At 47.1% G+C, this 18,545-nt stretch overlaps 1 protein-coding gene across 1 annotated transcript in view; it reads right to left on the bottom strand.

Annotated features, from left to right (window-relative positions):
• Positions 1–18,545, bottom strand: part of TRMT61B (tRNA methyltransferase 61B) — an 80,229-nt gene that overhangs the window by 20,849 nt on the left and 40,835 nt on the right. The window contains exon 5 of the mRNA XM_030196136.1: positions 8,456–8,658. Coding sequence (XP_030051996.1) covers positions 8,456–8,658 — 203 coding nt within the window. The remainder of the gene's footprint in view (positions 1–8,455; positions 8,659–18,545) is intronic.

The following is an 18,545-nucleotide window of genomic DNA, read 5'->3' as shown; positions in this document are numbered from 1 at the left end:
GAGGACGACGTTGAGATCCCATGACACTGCAGGAGGCTTGACAGGGGGCCTTGACAAAAGCAAGCCTCTCATGAATCGAACGACTAAAGGCTCTCCAGAGATGGCTTTACCCTCTACACGATAATGGTAAGCACTAATCGCACTAAGCTGATTCCTTACTGTTGGTCTTGAGACCAGACTCTGATAAGTGCAGAAGGTATTCAAGCAGGTTCTGTGCAGGACAAGAACGAGGTTCTAGGGCCTTGCTCTCACACCAAACGACAAACCTTCTTCACTTGAAAAAGTAACTCTTTTTAGTGGAATCCTTTCTAGAGGCAAGCAAGACGTGGGAGACGCCCTCAGACAAACCCAGCGAAGCAAAATCTACGCCCTCAACATCCAGGCCGTGAGAGCCAGCGACTGAAGGTTGGGGTGCAGAAGTGCTCCGTCGTTCTGCGAAATGAAAGTCGGAAAACACTCCAATCTCCACGGTTCTTCGGAGGACAACTCCAGAGGTAGAGGGAACCAGATCTGACGGGGCCAAAAAGGCGCTATCAGAATCATGGTGCCGTGGTCTTGCTTGAGCTTCAGCAAGGTCTTCCCCACCAAAGGTATAGGAGGATAAGCATACAGGAGGCCGGTCCCCCAATGAAGGAGAAAGGCATCCGACGCCAGTCTGCCGTGCGCCTGTAGTCTGGAACAGAACAGAGGCAGCTTGTGGTTGGTCTGAGAGGCGAAAAGGTCTACCGAGGGGGTGCCCCACTCTCGGAAGATCTTGCGTACCACTCTGGAATGGAGCGACCACTCGTGCGGTTGCATGACTCTGCTCAGCCTGTTGGCCAGACTGTTGTTTACGCCTGCCAGGTATGTGGCTTGGAGAAGCATGCCGAACTGGCAAGCCCAACTCCACATCCCGACGGCTTTCTGACACAGGGGGCGAGATCCGGTGCCCCCATGCTTGTTGATATAATACATTGCACCCTGATTGTCTGTCCGAATTTGGATGATTTGGTAGGACAGCCGATCTCTGAAAGCCTTCAGTGCGTTCCAGACCGCTCGGAGCTCCAGGAGGTTGATCTGAAGATCTTGTTCCTGGAGGGACCACAGTCCCTGGGTGTGGAGCCCATCGACATGAGCTCCCCACCCCAGGCGAGATGCATCCGTCGTCAGCACCTTCGTGGGCTGCGGAATTTGGAATGGACGTCCCAGGGTCAAATTGGTCCGAATGGTCCACCAGTGCAGCGAATTGCGGCAAATGGCAGACAGGCGGATGACATCTTCTAGATTCCCGGTAGCTTGGCACCACTGGGAAGCTAGGGTCCATTGAGCAGATCTCATGTGAAGGCGAGCCATGGGAGTCACATGAACTGTGGAGGCCACATGACCCAGGAGTCTCAACATCTGCCGAGCTGTGACCTGCTGAGACGCTCTGGTCTGGGAAGCGAGGGACAGGAGATTCTGCGCCCCTGCTTCGGGGAGAAAGGCCTGAGCCGTCTGAGAATTAAGCAGAGCTCCTATGAATTCCAGAGATTGGACTGGCTGGAGATGGGACTTCGGGTAATTTATCACAAACCCCAGCAGCTCCAGAAGGTGAATAGTGCACTGCATGGACCGAAGAGCTCCTGCCTCTGAGGTGCTCTTGACCAGCCAATCGACGAGGTACGGGAACACGTGCACCCCCAGCTTGCGTAGATATGCCGCAACCACCAGGAGACACTTCGTGAACACCCGTGGTGCAGAGGCGAGCCCAAAGGGCAGCACACAATACTGACAGTGCCGTGTCCCCAGACGGAATCGGAGATACTGTCTGTGAGCTGGCAGTATCGGGATGTGAGTGTAAGCGTCCTTTAAATCCAGGGAACATAGCCAATCGTCTTTCTGAATCATTGGCAGAAGGGTGCCCAAGGAAAGCATCCTGAACTTCTCTTTGACCAGATATTTGTTCAGGCCTCTCAGGTCTAGGATGGGGCGCATCCCCCCTGTTTTCTTTTCCACAAGGAAGTACCTGGAATAGAATCCCTGCCCTTCCTGCCCGGGTGGCACGGGCTCGACCGCATTGGCGCTGAGAAGGGTGGAGAGTTCCTCTGCAAGTACCTGCTTGTGATGGGAGCTGAAGGATTGGGCTCCCGGTGGGCAATTTGGTGGAGTGGAGATCAAATTCAGGGTGTATCCGCACCGCACTATTTGGAGAACCCACTGGTCGGAGGCTATAAGAGGCCACCTTTGGTGAAAAACTTTCAACCTCCCACCGACCGGCAGGTCGTCCGGCACGGACACTTTGATGGCGGCTATGTTCCCATGGATCCAGTCAAAAGCCCGTCCCCTGCTTTTGCTGTGGAGGCGCAGGGGGCTGCTTAGGCGCACGCTGTTGATGTGAACGAGCGCGCTGGGACTGTCCCTGTGCCTGAGGCCTTCGGGCCGGCTGGGTGTACCTATGCTTGCTGTAGGCGTAGGGTGCAGCCTGCCGGGCCCGGGAAAAACGTCCACCTGCAGAGGTGGATGCTGAAGGCTCCCGGTGGGAGAGCTTGTCGAGAGCGGTTTACCGCTGGTGTAGTTGGTCCACCAACTGCTCGACCTTCTCGCCAAAAATGTTATCCCCCTGGCAAGGGACATCCGCCAGTCGCTGCTGGGTGCGGTTGTCCATGTCAGAGGCACGCAGCCATGAGAGTCTGCGCATCACTATACCTTGGGCCGCAGCTCGAGATGCCACATCACAGGTGTCATAGATACCCCTGGACAGGAACTTTCTGCAGCTGCCTGACCACCTCCTGAAAAGCCTGGACTGCTCCGGGGGGAGCTTGTCGACCAGGTCCGCCAGTTGCCTCACATTGTTCCGCATGTGAATGCTCGTGTAGAGCTGGTATAACTGGATGCGGGTCACGAGCATGGACGATTGGTAGGCCTTCCTCCCAAACGAGTCCAGAGTGCGAGACTCCCGCCCAGGGGGCGCCGAGGTGGTATCCCTCGAACTCCGTGCTCTCTTGAGAGCAGAGTCCACGACCGCCGAGTCATGAGGCAATTGAGGCCGCATCAACTCTGGGTCTGAGTGGATCCGGTATTGGGACTCCGCTTTCTTGGGGATGGTGGGATTAGATAGTGGCTTCAGCCAGTTCCGAAGCAGTGTCTCCTTAAGGACATTGTGCAACGGCACCGTGGAAGACTCTAGGTGGTGATGGATAGTCGAGGACTTTGAGTATCTCCGCCCTCGGCTCATCCACAGTGACCACGGGAAAGGGAATGCAAATAGACATATCCCTGACAAAGGAGGCAAAGGAGAGGCTCTCAGGGGGCGAGAGTTTCCTCTCCGGTGAAAGAGTGGGGTCGGAGGGAAGGCCCACAGACTCCTCTGAGGAGAAATATCTGGGGTCCTCCTCCTCCCCCCTCTGTGTCGAACATGAGCTCTTTCAGCTCAGACCTCAACCGGGCCCGTCTCGACTGCGAGGAACCATGTCCTCGATGATGGCGTTGAGCGGTGGACTCCCGCACCGGCGGGGACAAAGCTCCCTCCATCAACGTCGACGGGGACTCCACCTGCGTGGCGATCGACACCGGTGCCGCAAGCGGCATCGGAGGCCTCGGCATCAGGCCAGAGCACACCGGCGCCTCCATCAACGGCGCCAGGGGCGCAAGCACCCCCGGTGCCGGCAGAGCCTGGCGCATCAGCCCTTCCAGGATCCCAGGAAGGATGGCTCGGAGGCACTCGTCGAGGCCCGCTGTCGGGAAAGGAAGGGGGCCGGTGTGGGTGTCGGTGCCGGAAGCCGCTCGGGTCCAGGAGACGGTACCTAAGTACCCACGGACTGATGCAGCGACACTTCTTCAACCGAGGGGGAACGCTCCTCTCGGCACTGCCGCTTCCTGGGCGTTGAGTCATCCCTCGAGGTACCGGAGCTGGCAGTCCCGTGCGCCGTGGGCGACCGATGACGGTGTTTCTTTGCTTTCTTTCGATGCCCGTCATTGGCGCTCGGCGGAAGAGACGAAGAAGAGGTAGAACCCCCCGGCCTCGAGGAATCAGATCCGACAGGGTTCGGTCCCGATGGCCCTGGGTAGAGGGAGTGGCCGGGGCCGACTGCCTGTGCGGCCGCTCACCCCCGCCGTCACCGGCAGGCCGGCGGGCCAACGGTACCTGTACTCCTGGGTCGGTGTCAGGGTCGGCGCCGATTTCGTCAACATCGGTACCGGAACCGAAGACCCGGCCGTCGACACCGATGCCGTCGAAGTCGACGGGCCGGCGCAAGTTCCGAAAAGACGGTCCCGAAGAACTTGCCTCGCCACCTGTGTCCGCTTCCTCAAGCCGAGACACAAGGTGCACCTCTTGGAATTATGCTCCGGCCCAAGGCACTGGAGGCACCAAGCGTGAGTATCGGTCTGCGAGATCTGCCGGCCGCACCGACCACACTTTTTGAATCCGCTCGGGACCTTCGAGGACATTGACGGAAAAATCGCGTCGGCGAAGTCAAAGTCGTCGATGGTGGCGGTGAAAAGCACAACTGAAAAAGAAACGACCGCAAGAATGACGAGGACACGCTTTCTTTTTTTTTTTGAATTCGATAGAAAAAATACACAATGCGAAACAGAAAAAAACTGAGTGGGAACGGTCGCGCATGGGCGGGAAGACGGCCGCGCATGCGCGGTGGGCGTGCCCTGCGTGCGGGACCGCCCGCAAAGTTTTTTTTCCGGTTGGTGGGGGCTGCCGTGGTCGTCAACCCAGTCGTGAGAACAAGCAGCCTGCTTGTCCTCGGAGAAAGAACCTTACACACCTTGGATTGCAAGGGAGCATTGGCCTACTACATGGAACAGACTAGGCCCCACAGACAGTCCGTCCAACTTTTTATTTCTTTTGATCCCAACAAGATGGGGGTCACCATTGGGAAACATAATCTTTAATTGGCTGGCAGACTGCATTTCCTTCACTTATGCTTAGGCTGGGCTGGCACTAGAGGGTCATGTCACGGCTCACAATGTCTGAGCCATGGCTGCATCGGTAGCCCACTTGAGGTCAGCCTCCACTGAAAAAAATTGCAAGGCTGCAATGTGGTCTTCAGTCCACACATTCATATCACATTACTGCCATCAGCAGGATACCTGATGTGACAGTCTGTTCGGGCACACAGTGTTGCAGAATATGTTTGGGGTCTAGAATCCAACTCTACCCTCCTAGGCCCATTGTATTTTGTTTCAGGCTGCACTCATTAACCAATATCTGGTTTTTTTTGGTGATCCTATATAGTAACATAGTAGATGACGGCAGAAAAAAGACCTGCACGGTTCATCCAGTCTGCCCAACAAGACAACTCATGTGTGCTACTTTTTGTGTATACCCTACTTTGATTTGTACCTGTGCTCTTCAGGGCACAGACCGTATAAGTCTGCCCAGCACTATCCCCGCCTCCCAACCACCAGCCCCACCTCCCAACCACCGGCTCTGGCACAGACCGTATAAGTCTGCCCAGCACTATCCCCGCCTCCCAACCTCCAGTCCCGCCTCCCACCACCGGCTCTGGCACAGACCGTATAAGTCTGCCCAGCACTGCTAGAGATTTCTCACTTGTAAGAATGAATGCCCTGCTTGTCCTCGGAGACGGTGAAATTATTTAGCTGTAGCAGGTAATCTCCAAGGGCAGCAGGGCTTATATTCTCACAAGCCCTTCCACCTCCCCTTGGAGTTGTCTTCTTTTTTTCTTTTTTGCAGTAGTATAAAACTGAGGAGACTGCACTCTTGCGGTGGGCGGGAAGGCATTCACATATGAGCTGTGGAGCGTGTCTCGCGCTCCACAAAACTCTACTTATGCTAATCATACGTACCACACTGCACAACGCAGATCAGTGTCACCCACTTGTGAGACTATAAGCCCTGCTGTCCTTGGAGATTACTTCGCTATTTGACAAATTGAACAGTAGCAAATCATAAATATTGCCACACAGACAAACCAAAGGTCCATCAAGCCCAGCATCCTGTTTCCAACAGTGGCCAATCCAGGTCACAAATACCTGGCAATATCCCGAAAAAGTTCAATATACTTTATGCTGCTTATCCCAGAAATAAGCAGTAGATTTTCCCCAAGTCAATTTAATAATGGTCTATGGACTTTTCCTGTAGGAAGCCGCCCACACCTTTTTTAAACCCCACTAAGTTAACCGCCTTTACCACATTCTCTGGAAACGAATTCCAGAGTTTAATTACACGTTGAGTGAAGAAACATTTTCTCTGATTCATATTAAATTTACTACTTTGTAGCTTCATCGCATGCTCCCTAGTCCTAATATTTTTGGAAAGAGTAAACAAACGATTCACGTTTACCTATTCCACTCCACTCATTATTTTATAGACCTCTATCATATCTCCCCTCAGCTGTCTTTTCTCCAAGCTGAAGAGCCCTAGGCGCTTCAGCCTTTCCTCATGGGGAAGTCTTCCCATCCCCTTTATAATTTTTGTCACCCTTCTCTGCACTTTTTCTAATTCCACTATATCTTTTTTCAGATGCGGTGACCAGAATCACTTTTACCGGATGGTGTTCATCCCTGAATACTGATAGAATTGAAAAATGAACTTGCAGAACTATTGTTAGTAATATGTAATTTATCTTTAAAATCAAGTATGGTACCGGAAGATTGGAGGGTGGCCAATGTTAATGCCGATTTTTAAAACAGGTTCTAGAGATGATCCGGGAAATTACAGACCAGTGAGCCCAACGTCAGTGCCAGGCAAAATGGAGAAGACTATTATAAAAGAACAAAATTACACAGCATATTCATAAGCATGGATTAATGAGACAAAGCCGACATGGATTTAGTGAAGGGAAATCTTGCCTCACCAATCTACTACATTTCTTTGAAGGTATGCACAAACATGTGGATAAAGGTGAGCTGGTTGATATTGTGTATCTGGACTTTCAAAAGGCACTTGACAAAGTACCTCATGAAAGATTCCAGAGGAAATTGGAGAGTCATGGGATAGGAGGTAGTGTTCTATTGTGGATTTAAAACTGGTTAAAAGATAGAAAACAGAGAGTAGGGTTAAATGGTCAGCATTCTCAATGGAGCAAGGTAGAAAGTGAGGTTCCACAGGGGTCTGTGCTGGGACTGCTGCTTTTTAACATATTTCTAAATGATCTACAGATGGGAGTAACTAGTGAGGTAATTAAATTTGTTGATAACACAAAGTTATTCAAAGTTGTTAAATTGCAAGAGGATTGTGAAAAACTACAAGAGGACCTTATGAGACTGGGAGACTAGGCATCGAAATGGCATTTGATGTTTAATGTGAGCAAGTGCAAAGTGATGCATGTGGGAAAGAGTGATGCAAGGTTCCACATTAGGAGTAGCCGATCAGGAAAGGGATCTAAGCGTTATTGTTGAAACTCTTTGCTTAGTGTGCGGCAGCAGCGGCTAAGAAAGGAAACAATGTTAGGTATTATTAGGAAAGGGAATGGTGTGACCGCACTTCAAATACTGTATAAAATTCTGGTCACCGCATCTCAGATATATTGGAAATAGAAAAGGTACAGAAAAGGTACAGAAAACAAAAATGATAAGTGGGATAGGATGAGTTCTCTATAAGGAAAGACTATAACAGATAGGGCTCTTCAGCTTGGGGAAAAGATGGCTGAGGGGAGATATGATAGAGGTCTATAAAATAATGAGTGGAGTGGAACGGGTAGATGTGAATCGCTTATTTACTCTTTCCAAAAATACTAGGACTAGGGGGCATGCAATGAAGTTACAAAGTAGTAAATGTAAAACAAATCAGAGAAAATATTTCTTCACTTAACTTGTAATTAAACTCTGAAATTCGCAGCAAAAGAATGTGGTAAAAGCAGTTAGCTTAGCGGGGATTAAAAAAGGTTTGGCTAGCTTCCTAAAAGAAAAGTCCATAAAGCATTATTAAGATGGACTTGGGGAAAAATCCACTGCTTATTTCTAGGATAAGCAGAATAAAATGTATTGTACTCTTTTGGGATTTTGCCAGGTACTTGTAACCTGGATTAGTCACTGTTGGAAACAGGATGCTGGGCTTGATGGACCTTCACTGACCCAATATGGCAACTCTTAAAGAGGGTGGTTGGATAGGTTTGGAAGAAGAAAAAAATGACTAGTAAAGATGGGCAAGAGAGATTTCACTGGGTGGGGAGGAAGACAGGTCCACACCAGTAAAGGGGAGGGGTGTAGAGAAAGGGAAATGGGATTGATATACCAGAGGTTTTTGCAACTACATTCAAAGCGGTTTACATATATTCAGGCACTTATTTTGTACCAGGGGCAATGGAGGGTTAAGTGACTTGCCCAGATTCACAAGGAGCTGCAGTGGGAATCGAATTCAGTTCCCCAGGATCAAAGTCCACTGCACTAACCACTAGGCTACTCCTTATCCCTATCACCCCTTGCTCTGAGACTTTCTTTTGGGGGGGGGGGGGGGGGGGGGGAGGGTAGAAAATCACTCTTGACAATGTGAAATTCATTCACTTAGGACGTTCCTTACCTTCTTGTTCATGCTCTATGGTTTGTTGTTGGTTATACACCTCTTCACTTTGAGGCGGTGCCATTCTTTTGGAAAAGCTGCCATCTTTCTGTTTAGATGGAAGCACCAACCAGTCTGTGTGAATAACCTCAATAATGTTTTCACAAAACAGAGAAACCTGGCAGCTACGTATTCCTTCCAACAAATCAACGACCTGGGTGATACTTTAAAAGAAACACAAGTGAACAAATACAAACAAGTTTCTACTTCAGGTGACTCTACTGAAGCACATGCATATTTCCTATTTTGGTGTAAATATGGTAATCCTGCATTCCAGAATCTAGACTAAGCCTCAATTTAAACCAGCAGTGCTTCCTCCCGAAGACACAAGTATAAATTATTTCATTCCCACTTCTCAAAATGTGTGGTAAAGTTCCTTTAAAAATGATTGGGTATCCGAGTATTTCAGCTTTGCAGCTAATACTGCTCCATTAGAGAGTTACCCCATGCTCAGAAAAGCATTGGCCTTTGCAGAAAAACATACTGGCCTTTTCACATAAACTGATTATATACTCATTTTTAATTTTGCATTTAAACTTGTGCATTTTTCCTATTTTGTTTAAATATCTTTGAACATTGGCCTTTTTAGTGTGCATTTTCTAACTACTACTACGAATGCTGGTTAGGAGCAGGAAGAAGGGTACTGTCTGCTCAACCACTATATTTCCTGTTTTAATATAGATTTCCCAATTCTTGCAGTCTTAACCAGTTAGATAAGGGGACTATTAACTCACCTTATGATTTTGCTTTAAAATATTACTCCATACTTTTAAAGCTTTTTTTATATTTGAATTTACTGATATATGCCTCTTATTGTATGCTGCATGGAGCCCTTTTCATAAGCATCTCAAAAATGTAAAGAAATAAAGGATAATCAAAAGAGAATCTAATTACATATAAAGTGCCTTGTAAAAGTCTTCACACATACATTTTTCACATTCTGCTGGCTAAAATATATAGTTTGAAATGCATTAAAGCAGAAGTTTGCTTCACTAGTCTTCTACACAACTAAAAGTAAGAGGAAAAGGAGGCTGCTTTGGTTCTCAAAAGAAGCTGAAAAGGTAAGAAAAAAAAAAGTTTAGCTTTCATAAACTACAAAAGACTGCAGAAAGATGAAGACAGCTTTTCTTGATATTGTTACCTAAGAGAAACTGGTAATCAGGAAAGCAAAGAGCCAATACAGTAAAGTGTGTAGTTAGATATGTTAGTGATAGGAGGAAGTGCAAAAGTGGCACTGCGACACTCAAGACTGAAAGAAAATTACGGTATGTAGAAGGTGATGAAAATAATGCAGCACTGCTTAATATTTCTGTTCTGTTTACATAGATAAAGGGCCAGGAATGGGACACAGAAAACAAACAAATACGAATAAAATGAGACAGGCTTTGAATAATTTTCAGAATATTGTGTTTGTGAGAAGCAAGCTGAACCAAAGGTAGACAGATGGGGCCAGAAGGACAAATCTAAGGGTACTTAAGGAACATAGGGTAGTTCTGTGGTTCCAGAGGACATGAGAAGGAAGAATGTGGTCCCTCTCCAAAACAGTGAAAGAGGTTGGGAACTACAGGTTGGTTAGTTTGTCTCTATGGCAAGTAAATTAATGGAAACTTTTAGAACAGAGAATAGTGCAGTTTCTGGAATCCAATGGATTGCAGGATCTAACGTAGCATGGTTTTTAATAGAGTTAGGTCTTGACAGACAAATCTGATTAAATTTCTTTGACTGGGTAATCAGAAAGTTGAATTGAAGGAGAGCACTAGAAGTGATATACTTAGATTTCTGTGTCTCCACATAGTTTCTAACCTACAACACTCAATTTATAAACTGAGTAGAAGTGACAAAGGGTAGTGGCAAATGGAGTTCACTCAAAGGAAGAGGGCTATAGTAGTAAGCCTCAGGGATCAGTTCTTAATCTAGTTCTTTTTAACATTTTTGTAAGTGATATTGCGGAAGAACTGTCTGGTAAGGTTTGCCTCTTTGCGGATGATACCAAAATCTGCAATAGAGTAGAAGGATTTCTGGATGCACCAGGAGAGGAATAGCCAGCAGGAAAAATGGAAATGATAGTGCCTCTGTATGAAACCTAATTTAGAGTACTGTATACAATTCAAGAGACTACAGCTTAAAAAACATATAAACAGGGTGGAGTCAGTGCAGAATGTTTGAACTAAAATCATCAGTGGTCTTCGTCATAAAGCATATGGGAACAGACTTAAAGAGCTCAAATCTCTATACTTTGGAAGGAAGGTGGGATTTATGATAGAGTTACTTAAATACAACCATGGCATAAACACACAGGAGGCAGGCCTCTTCCAACCAAAACAAAGCTCTGGAATGAGGGGGCATAGGATGAAGGTGGAGAGAGACTCAGCTGTAATATAAAGAAATGCTTCTTTAGGGAAAAGGTAGTGGATGCATGGAATGACCTCCCACTGCAAGAGGCAGAAACTTGGAAAGGACAGTAAAGATTAACAGTTAGTATGGATAGGCAATCTAGAAATGCATATTCATTAAACAAGGCTCTAACGTAGAAGGAGTGGAGGATTAGCCTAGTGGTTAGAGCACCAGTCTTTTTTTTTTCTCTTTAAATTTTTATTGTACTTTTAACTTCCAACATACACAAAATAAACATAAGTTTCCCACTGCTACACTTGCAGGGGTAAATGTTATTTAAGTTACAACACCATGAAGTACATACCACCTGAACATTCTCCCCAGCCTTAATCTTGCTATCATTGTTCCTCAAAACATATTCATGTACAACCAAACAAACTTTTGTGTTATTATTATCCCTCTCCCCCACCCCCCCATCCACTCCATGCTCCACTACATCATGAAAATGTGCCGTGGTTTCTTCAGGACAGTCTCCCCCTCCCCCCACACAAATCCCCCTCTCACCCCATCAGAGATTATGTTTCAACTCTTTACTTCCCCTCCTTATCAAATATGAGCTAAACATTGTTGAAATCTATCCCACTCCCTTTTGTGTCGTAAAAGCCTTTCCCTGCGATATGCTGTAAGGTGTTCCATCTGTATCAACTGTCCCAGCGTGCACTTCCATTCTCCAAGAATGGGGGGATCCATGTTCTTCCAATGCAGCACTATAAGACACTTAGCTGCTGCCAGCCTCCAACGCATCAGTTTACCCTTTTCCCAAGAGTCCCTTTCATTATGCAAACCCAAGAAGCAAACTAAGGGACTACATACTAAAGATGTTCCCAACATAATTACTAATGTTTTCATAACTTCCTGCCAGAACGGGACTATCTGGGGGCAGGACCACCATATATGTAGGAATGTACCCGTTTGAGACCTACACCTCCAACAAACGTCAGATGTACTAGGGTACATCTGCTTCAGCTGATCAGGTGTATAATACCATCGGGTAAGGACCTTATAAGCATTTTCCTGCACCAATACACACACTGAAGCTTTTTGAACCTTTCCACAAATTGTTTCCCATTCTTGGCCAGAAAATCTGCAGTTTAAATCTGTTTCCCAAGCCCCTTAGAAACTAAATGGCTTAGGATCCCATCCCCTTATATATCTATTATATATATTAGGGGATGGGATCCTAGGCACTCTCCGCAACAGGACCCATAAATTTTCCAAGCTTTCCATACTGCTGAATTTGTAAGTACTGTAAGAGAAAAAGTCTCCCTCAGGAAGAGCATACATGGAGCACAAAATTTCAAAGTTCTTTACCCGTCCCCCTTGCATAACATCCCGAAAACACGATAATCCTAATTGTTCCCACCGTATATATGTAGCATTCTCCCTCCCAGCCGCAAGTGAGGACATCCGGTCCACCTGCCCCCATCTCTTCCGTACTTCTACCCACAACCCCATCAGATGGCCTTACAAATGGATTCTGTATCCCAGCCAATACTACTCCCACTCCTTCAGTAGTCCACAAACAAGAGCTCAATGAGCGATGAGGGCGATAAAATTGCTCCACCTGACTAGCAGGCTTATTTTTCCCCCTCGCCCAATCCACGATCATCCGAATTTGAACAGCCAGATAGTACCATTCAATATTAGGCACTGCTCTCCCACTCAGTTCAGGAGCCCCCCACAAAACCCTTCCAGCCAGGCCTCCCCAAATGAACTGTGATAAGGGGTATGCAATTGTTTAAGTATCCATCGCGGAACCGCTACCGGCAGTGATTGAAATAAAAACCTAGGTAACACATTCATCTTCCCTACTGCCATACGTCCCCACCAGGAAAGCCTTCGATCGGGATAACTCCACCTGAATTTGACATAGTAACATAGTAGATGACGGCAGAAAAAGACCTGCACGGTCCATCCAGTCTGCCCAACAAGATAAACTCATATGTGCTACTTTTTGAGTATATCTTACCTTGATTTGTACCTGTCCTTTTCAGGGCACAGACCATATAAGTCTGCCCAGCACTATCCCCGCCTCCCAACCACCAGCCCCCGCCTCCCACCACTGGTTCTGGCACAGACCGTATAAGTCTGCTCAGCACTATCCCCGCCTCCCCACCACCAGTCCCGCCTCCAACCACCGGCTCTGGCACAGACCGTATAAGTCTGCCCAGCACCATCCCCGCCTCCTGCCACCGGCTGTGCCACCCAATCTCGGCTAAGCTCCTTAGGATCCATTCCTTCTGAACAGGATTCCTTTATGTTTATCCCACGCATGTTTGAATTCCGTTACCGTTTTCATTTCCACCACCTCCCGCGGGAGGGCATTCCAAGCATCCACTACTCTCTCTGTGAAAAAATACTTCCTGACATTTTTCTTGAGTCTGTGCCCCTTCAATCTCATTTCATGTCCTCTCTTGTTCTACCGCCTTCCCATCTCCGGAAAAGGTTCGTTTGCGGATATCAACAGTGAGTTGATATGAATGCATGCCTTTGGGTTCACTGATTTCCTGCTCAGCATGTGATCGTTGGGATTTTCAATCTGAGGGCAGGAAGCACAACATGCAAATGTGGCTCTAGGGGCTGTGGAACAACTGATTTCTGAGCTTTGTGCATGCAGGTGGTAGAGAAGCTCATAGGGCTTTTCTGGATGTGGAACTGCTATTATATTTCAGTCTGAGTTCTAGACATGAATAGTGTCTGGGACTCTGAGAAGGTGGGGGTAAGAATATGATCCTTGCCAGGAATAGTGGGGACAAAAAAATTTGAAATGTGCAATGAACCTGCTTAGGACAGAGGTATGAGGGATAGGTGACCACTGAGCAGTGCCGTAGCAAGGGCGGCTGACACCCGGGGTGGGTCGCCGCTATCTTATCGTAATTTAGACAGTAAACTCTACCCAGATCCTTGGGGATCTGGATTCCCAAAAAGCGAATGCTATTTGAGGCCCATTTAAAAGCAAACGCTGCTTTCAATCTACCTTCCTCCATTTGGGATAAAGAAATCCCCAACAATTCACTTTTATCCATATTGACCCTTAGGCCGGCATACCTCTCGAATTCCCGAAGAATCTCCATCACCATGGGTAATGTCTGTTTGGGATCTTTAACATAAAGCAGCACATCATCCGCAAAAAGAACGATGCGATGTTCCACCCCCTTAACCGTAATGCCCCTTATATCTGGATGTTGACGTATCAGTTCTGCTAAAGGCTCGATATACAGTGCAAATAAAAGGAGTGATAGGGGGCATCCCTGCCTAGTCCCTCTGCCAATTGGGAAGAAAGGTGTGTACCCGCCATTAATGTTAAGGCAAGCTTTTGGAGCCGCATACAGTGCCGCCAGTCAAGTACCAAAATTATCTCCAAGGCCCATGCGATGCATCACCTAATGTCCAACTAACTCGGTCGAAAGCCTTTTCTGCGTCAATGGCCAACAAGGCTGTTCCGGGTAAGGAACACTGCGCTTCCCAAATCAAATGAAGAGTATGCCTAATGTTATCTCCTACCTGCCGCCTTGAGATAAACCCAGATTGGTCTATATGAATCAACTTCGGCAGTACCCTATCCAGTCTGTTAGCTAAGACCTTAGCCAAAATCTTTGCGTCAACATTCACAACAGAAATAGGTCTATATGATCCACACACAGTGGGATCTTTCCCAGGTTTAGGCAGGACCGTCACACCAGCCTCAGACATAGACAGTGGTAACCCATTACCAGCCAGAACTCCATTACCCACCCTTACCAGCAGGTCCCACCAGCTCCCCCACAAAGCACTTATAAAACCTTCCCGTGTACCCATACAACCCAGGAGCCTTACCATTTGACAGCCTTTTTTATCACCCCCTGCACCTCTCCTAGTCTAATGTTGCCCTCTTTCCCTTTTCTTTCGTGCCCTCCCACTTGATCAGGGTCCTCCTCACCACTGCTTTCAAAGCGTCCCATAGTACACCATCAGTTACTTCTCCTTTGTCATTAAATTGACAAAATTCCTGTATATTAAGCTTAATCTCTTCCCCCAGCAGTGATTCATTAAGTCTCCAACAACCCCGTCGCTTAATCTGTCCCATTCCGCTAAGTCTAAACCACACTGGAGCATGATCTGAGATTTGTATGTTCCCAATGTTAGCTTCCTCCACCATGTGCCATCCATTTCGGTGGACCCATAACCCATCTATACGAGTATAGGTTTGGGCAGCATGTGAGTAAAAAGTATAATTACGTTGCACTCCATGTAGAAATCTCCAGCAATCTACCACCTCTTAAGGCCCGTAAAAAATGCAATAGTGCTTTGTGACTGGGACCACTATACTGCCCACCCCCCAGTGGAATGATCTAGTCATGCATCAGGGGTGACATTAAAATTGCCACCCACCACCACCTGTCCCCTGACGAATCCTTGAATCTCCCCAAATCTCCTTTGACCCACATTCGGGGCATATAAATTAATCAATGTGAGTTCCTTGTCCTGCAATGCCCCTCAAAGGGCTACACATCTTCCACTTGAATCCCGAAAATCCTGCTGTATAATGAACCCACAACTTTGCCTAATTAGGATAGCAACTCCCTCAGTCCGTTTAACTCCTATCCCCTGATGAACCACCACTTCCCAAAAAAGGTCTACAACGTAACATATGGGCATCCCGCGGTCTCAAATGCGCTTCGTGCAAGAATATCACATCCCACTGCAATCTGTTCAGCTCCTTAAATATCAAACTGCGTTTCCCCTGATTATTAAGCCCACTTACATTCCAAGTCCCTACCAACAGTGATTCCCCCTTCCCTCCCCTTGCCCCCCCGACATCCGCCCTAGATTACTCCCAAAAGTAGTCCCCTTATTAGCCCCTTTTTGTTGACCTTGTCCCCTCCTCTGCCCCAAACCCCACCCCTACCTACCCCTTCCCTTCTGCTGATCTGTTCCCTGTCAGATCAGCCATTCCCAGAGGAATAAACTCACTCTCCCGGAGGCTTGAACCCCCCCCCCCAGCCCAATTCCCGAGATATCCCTCCATTACTCCCTCTCCACACACACATCCCCCCTCCTCTCCATCCATGCATTCATCCAAACATCCCATCCCCATTACCAGATTCTTATATAGATTTCCAATAATGTCCCAGAATGATTAACATCCCCTCAACTCTTCCCCATAACATCAAAAGATTTTCTGTCCTCCAAAACTCCCCCCATAGCCCCCCACCCCTTCCCCAACCTACGCCAAACCCACATGCAAAAGCAACCCTCTGGTACCATCTTGTCTACACAGTGTCCTCAATGTTCAATAAGACCTTCAAATAATCCTTAATAGTGGACACTCCTCAAAAGACATGTTTGTATGATTTCTTCCCTCGGTTCACCACTTGCTGCCATGCCAAATCTGTTCTGGGTCCCATAGATGACACCATTTGCTTTGTCTGTTCAGGAATCCCAATACACCCCAGGGACTGTACTGCTGTCTGTGCTTCATCCAGGGTCTTCACTTTACGCGATTTCCCGTCCACAGTAAGCCACACTGCAAACGGAAATAGCCACCTATACCGAATCCCCTTGGACCTCATGAACTCCGTGACCTCTCGAAAAGATCTGCGTTTTTGGAAAGTAGGCAATGCCACGTCTTGGTACACCCCAATCTTACAATTTTTCCCACAGAATTTCCTTCTGTTGCCTTGCTTTAGCTAGGATCCGCTCCTTGGTGGGATAGTCTGCAAAACATACCACAATGTCCCTCGGGGTGGAATCTTGTTGGGGGCCCATTGCTCGATGCGCTCTCTGAATTTAGAGCTCTGCCTGCTGTTCCTCACCAGCTGGATTTAACAAATACGAGCAAAACTCTTGGATTACTGCCTCACAGTTACTGAAAATATCCACTTCCGGAATTCCTTTAAATTTCAAGTTGCATCGTTGAGACCTGTTTTTCAGATCTTTTAACTGCTCTTTCAGCTATAGTATTTCCATAGTATCCGTAGTCACAGTTTTGTGAAGCGTTCTTATTTCATTTTTAAGAGTCCCGATCCCATCCTCCACCTCACTTATTCGGGTGCCTAATTCTCTGATTTCAGCTCTAATATCTTTCAATGTATTTTGTACATCCTTGTGAATCTGCGCTAGGTCCGCTTTCAAATCCTGGAACCAGCCCATCACACCTGACTTAGTTATCTCTTCAGCACCCTCTGTGCCTTCATTACAATGTTCCTCCTCTGAGTCAGAGGGAATCAGCACCATCTTTTTTACATTTGACCCTGGCCCCGTTGGATCCGGCTTCTGTTTCTCGCTCTGTTCCGCCGACTATCGAAATCTTTCCAAGCTCTTTTTCAGCGGCATGACTCTGGGACCTCTCCCCCAACAGTTCCAACCCCGGCAGACTTAGCAATGTCTCGGGAATTGCTTTAATTTTCAAAAGGCCCTGCGGAGCCGCACAACTATGCTTCCATCCCGGACAGTGATGTCACTTCCTCCTACAGCACCAGTCTTGACATCCAGAGGTGGCAAGTTCAAATCCCACTGCTGCTCCTTGTGATCTTGGGCAAGTCACTTAACCCTCCATTGCCTCAGGTACAGACTTAGATTGTGAGCCCTCCTGGGACAGAGAAATACCCAAGTGTATCTGAATGTAACTCACCTTGAGCTACTACTGAAAAAGGTGTGAGCAAAATAAAAAAATAATAATAAATACGCCGCATTCAACTACTTCAGTAAACCTCCATTAAACTAATTACAGGAGCAAAAAAAATTTCATGTTACACTTCTAAGGGCTACCCACCAGCTGCCGATTCCACACAGAACAACTTATGTCACTCCTTTTGGTATTTAAGATAATGGAGTACCGGCTCTCCCCTCTTTCTGGCACGTTATTTGACACCCCATTCTCCACTGCAGATTCTTTGCACATACCAATAGCATCTTCTAGTCATTCCCTCTTTTCAACAAATCAGATATAACACTATGCACCATTCTATTGTGTCTGTAGAATGTTTGCCCTTCAAGCTTAGGTCACAGACCTCCCCAAGTAAATTTAAATCCAACCTTAAGAAATTTGCTTGTGAAGATGCCTTTTCTTAAAACCACTGCTTCTATATAACTTTGAGACTGTCCTCTATGTGAGCCTACTGGCAACATTAGTTGCGTCGCTAACCCTCATCTGTCCATCTCTGCCATCCCACCTTTCCTTTCATTATTGTAGTTCCATTTTCCTTCCCTCCTTTACTGCTTGCCCTCTTCCTTTAAACCTTTCTTTTTCCTTCTTCCTGTCTCACTACTCCTCTTTCATTAAGATTGTAAACCGCTCAGATATTTCCTTTATGATGAGTGGTATAGCAAAAGCTAAATCAACTTGGAAACAAAAAAACAAAACAAAACAAAAAAAAACTTATGCATCTTTCCATACCTCTGATTGAAAAACTCTCCTAAAACTCAAGCAGTACCGGAGAACCATGATCCTCATTGCTTCTCATTGGGCGAGGCAGATCTGGTTCCCTCTTCTTCTGGAGCTGTCCTCTCAAGAACCGTGGAGATTGGATTGTCTTCCAACCCTCATCACGCAGACCGAGGGGTCTCTTCTGAATCCCAACCTGTTGAGAGCATAGAATTTGCTTTCCTTCGATTGCTCAAGGGTATCTCCAGGATTCTGTTGGATTCCAGGAAAGATTCCACTAAAAGGTGTTAT

This window comes from Microcaecilia unicolor, chromosome 3 (genome assembly GCF_901765095.1).
Source record: "Microcaecilia unicolor chromosome 3, aMicUni1.1, whole genome shotgun sequence".
NCBI lineage: Eukaryota > Metazoa > Chordata > Amphibia > Gymnophiona > Siphonopidae > Microcaecilia > Microcaecilia unicolor.
Note: the sequence above shows the minus strand (reverse complement) of the source record. Positions and strands in the feature narration are given on the sequence as shown.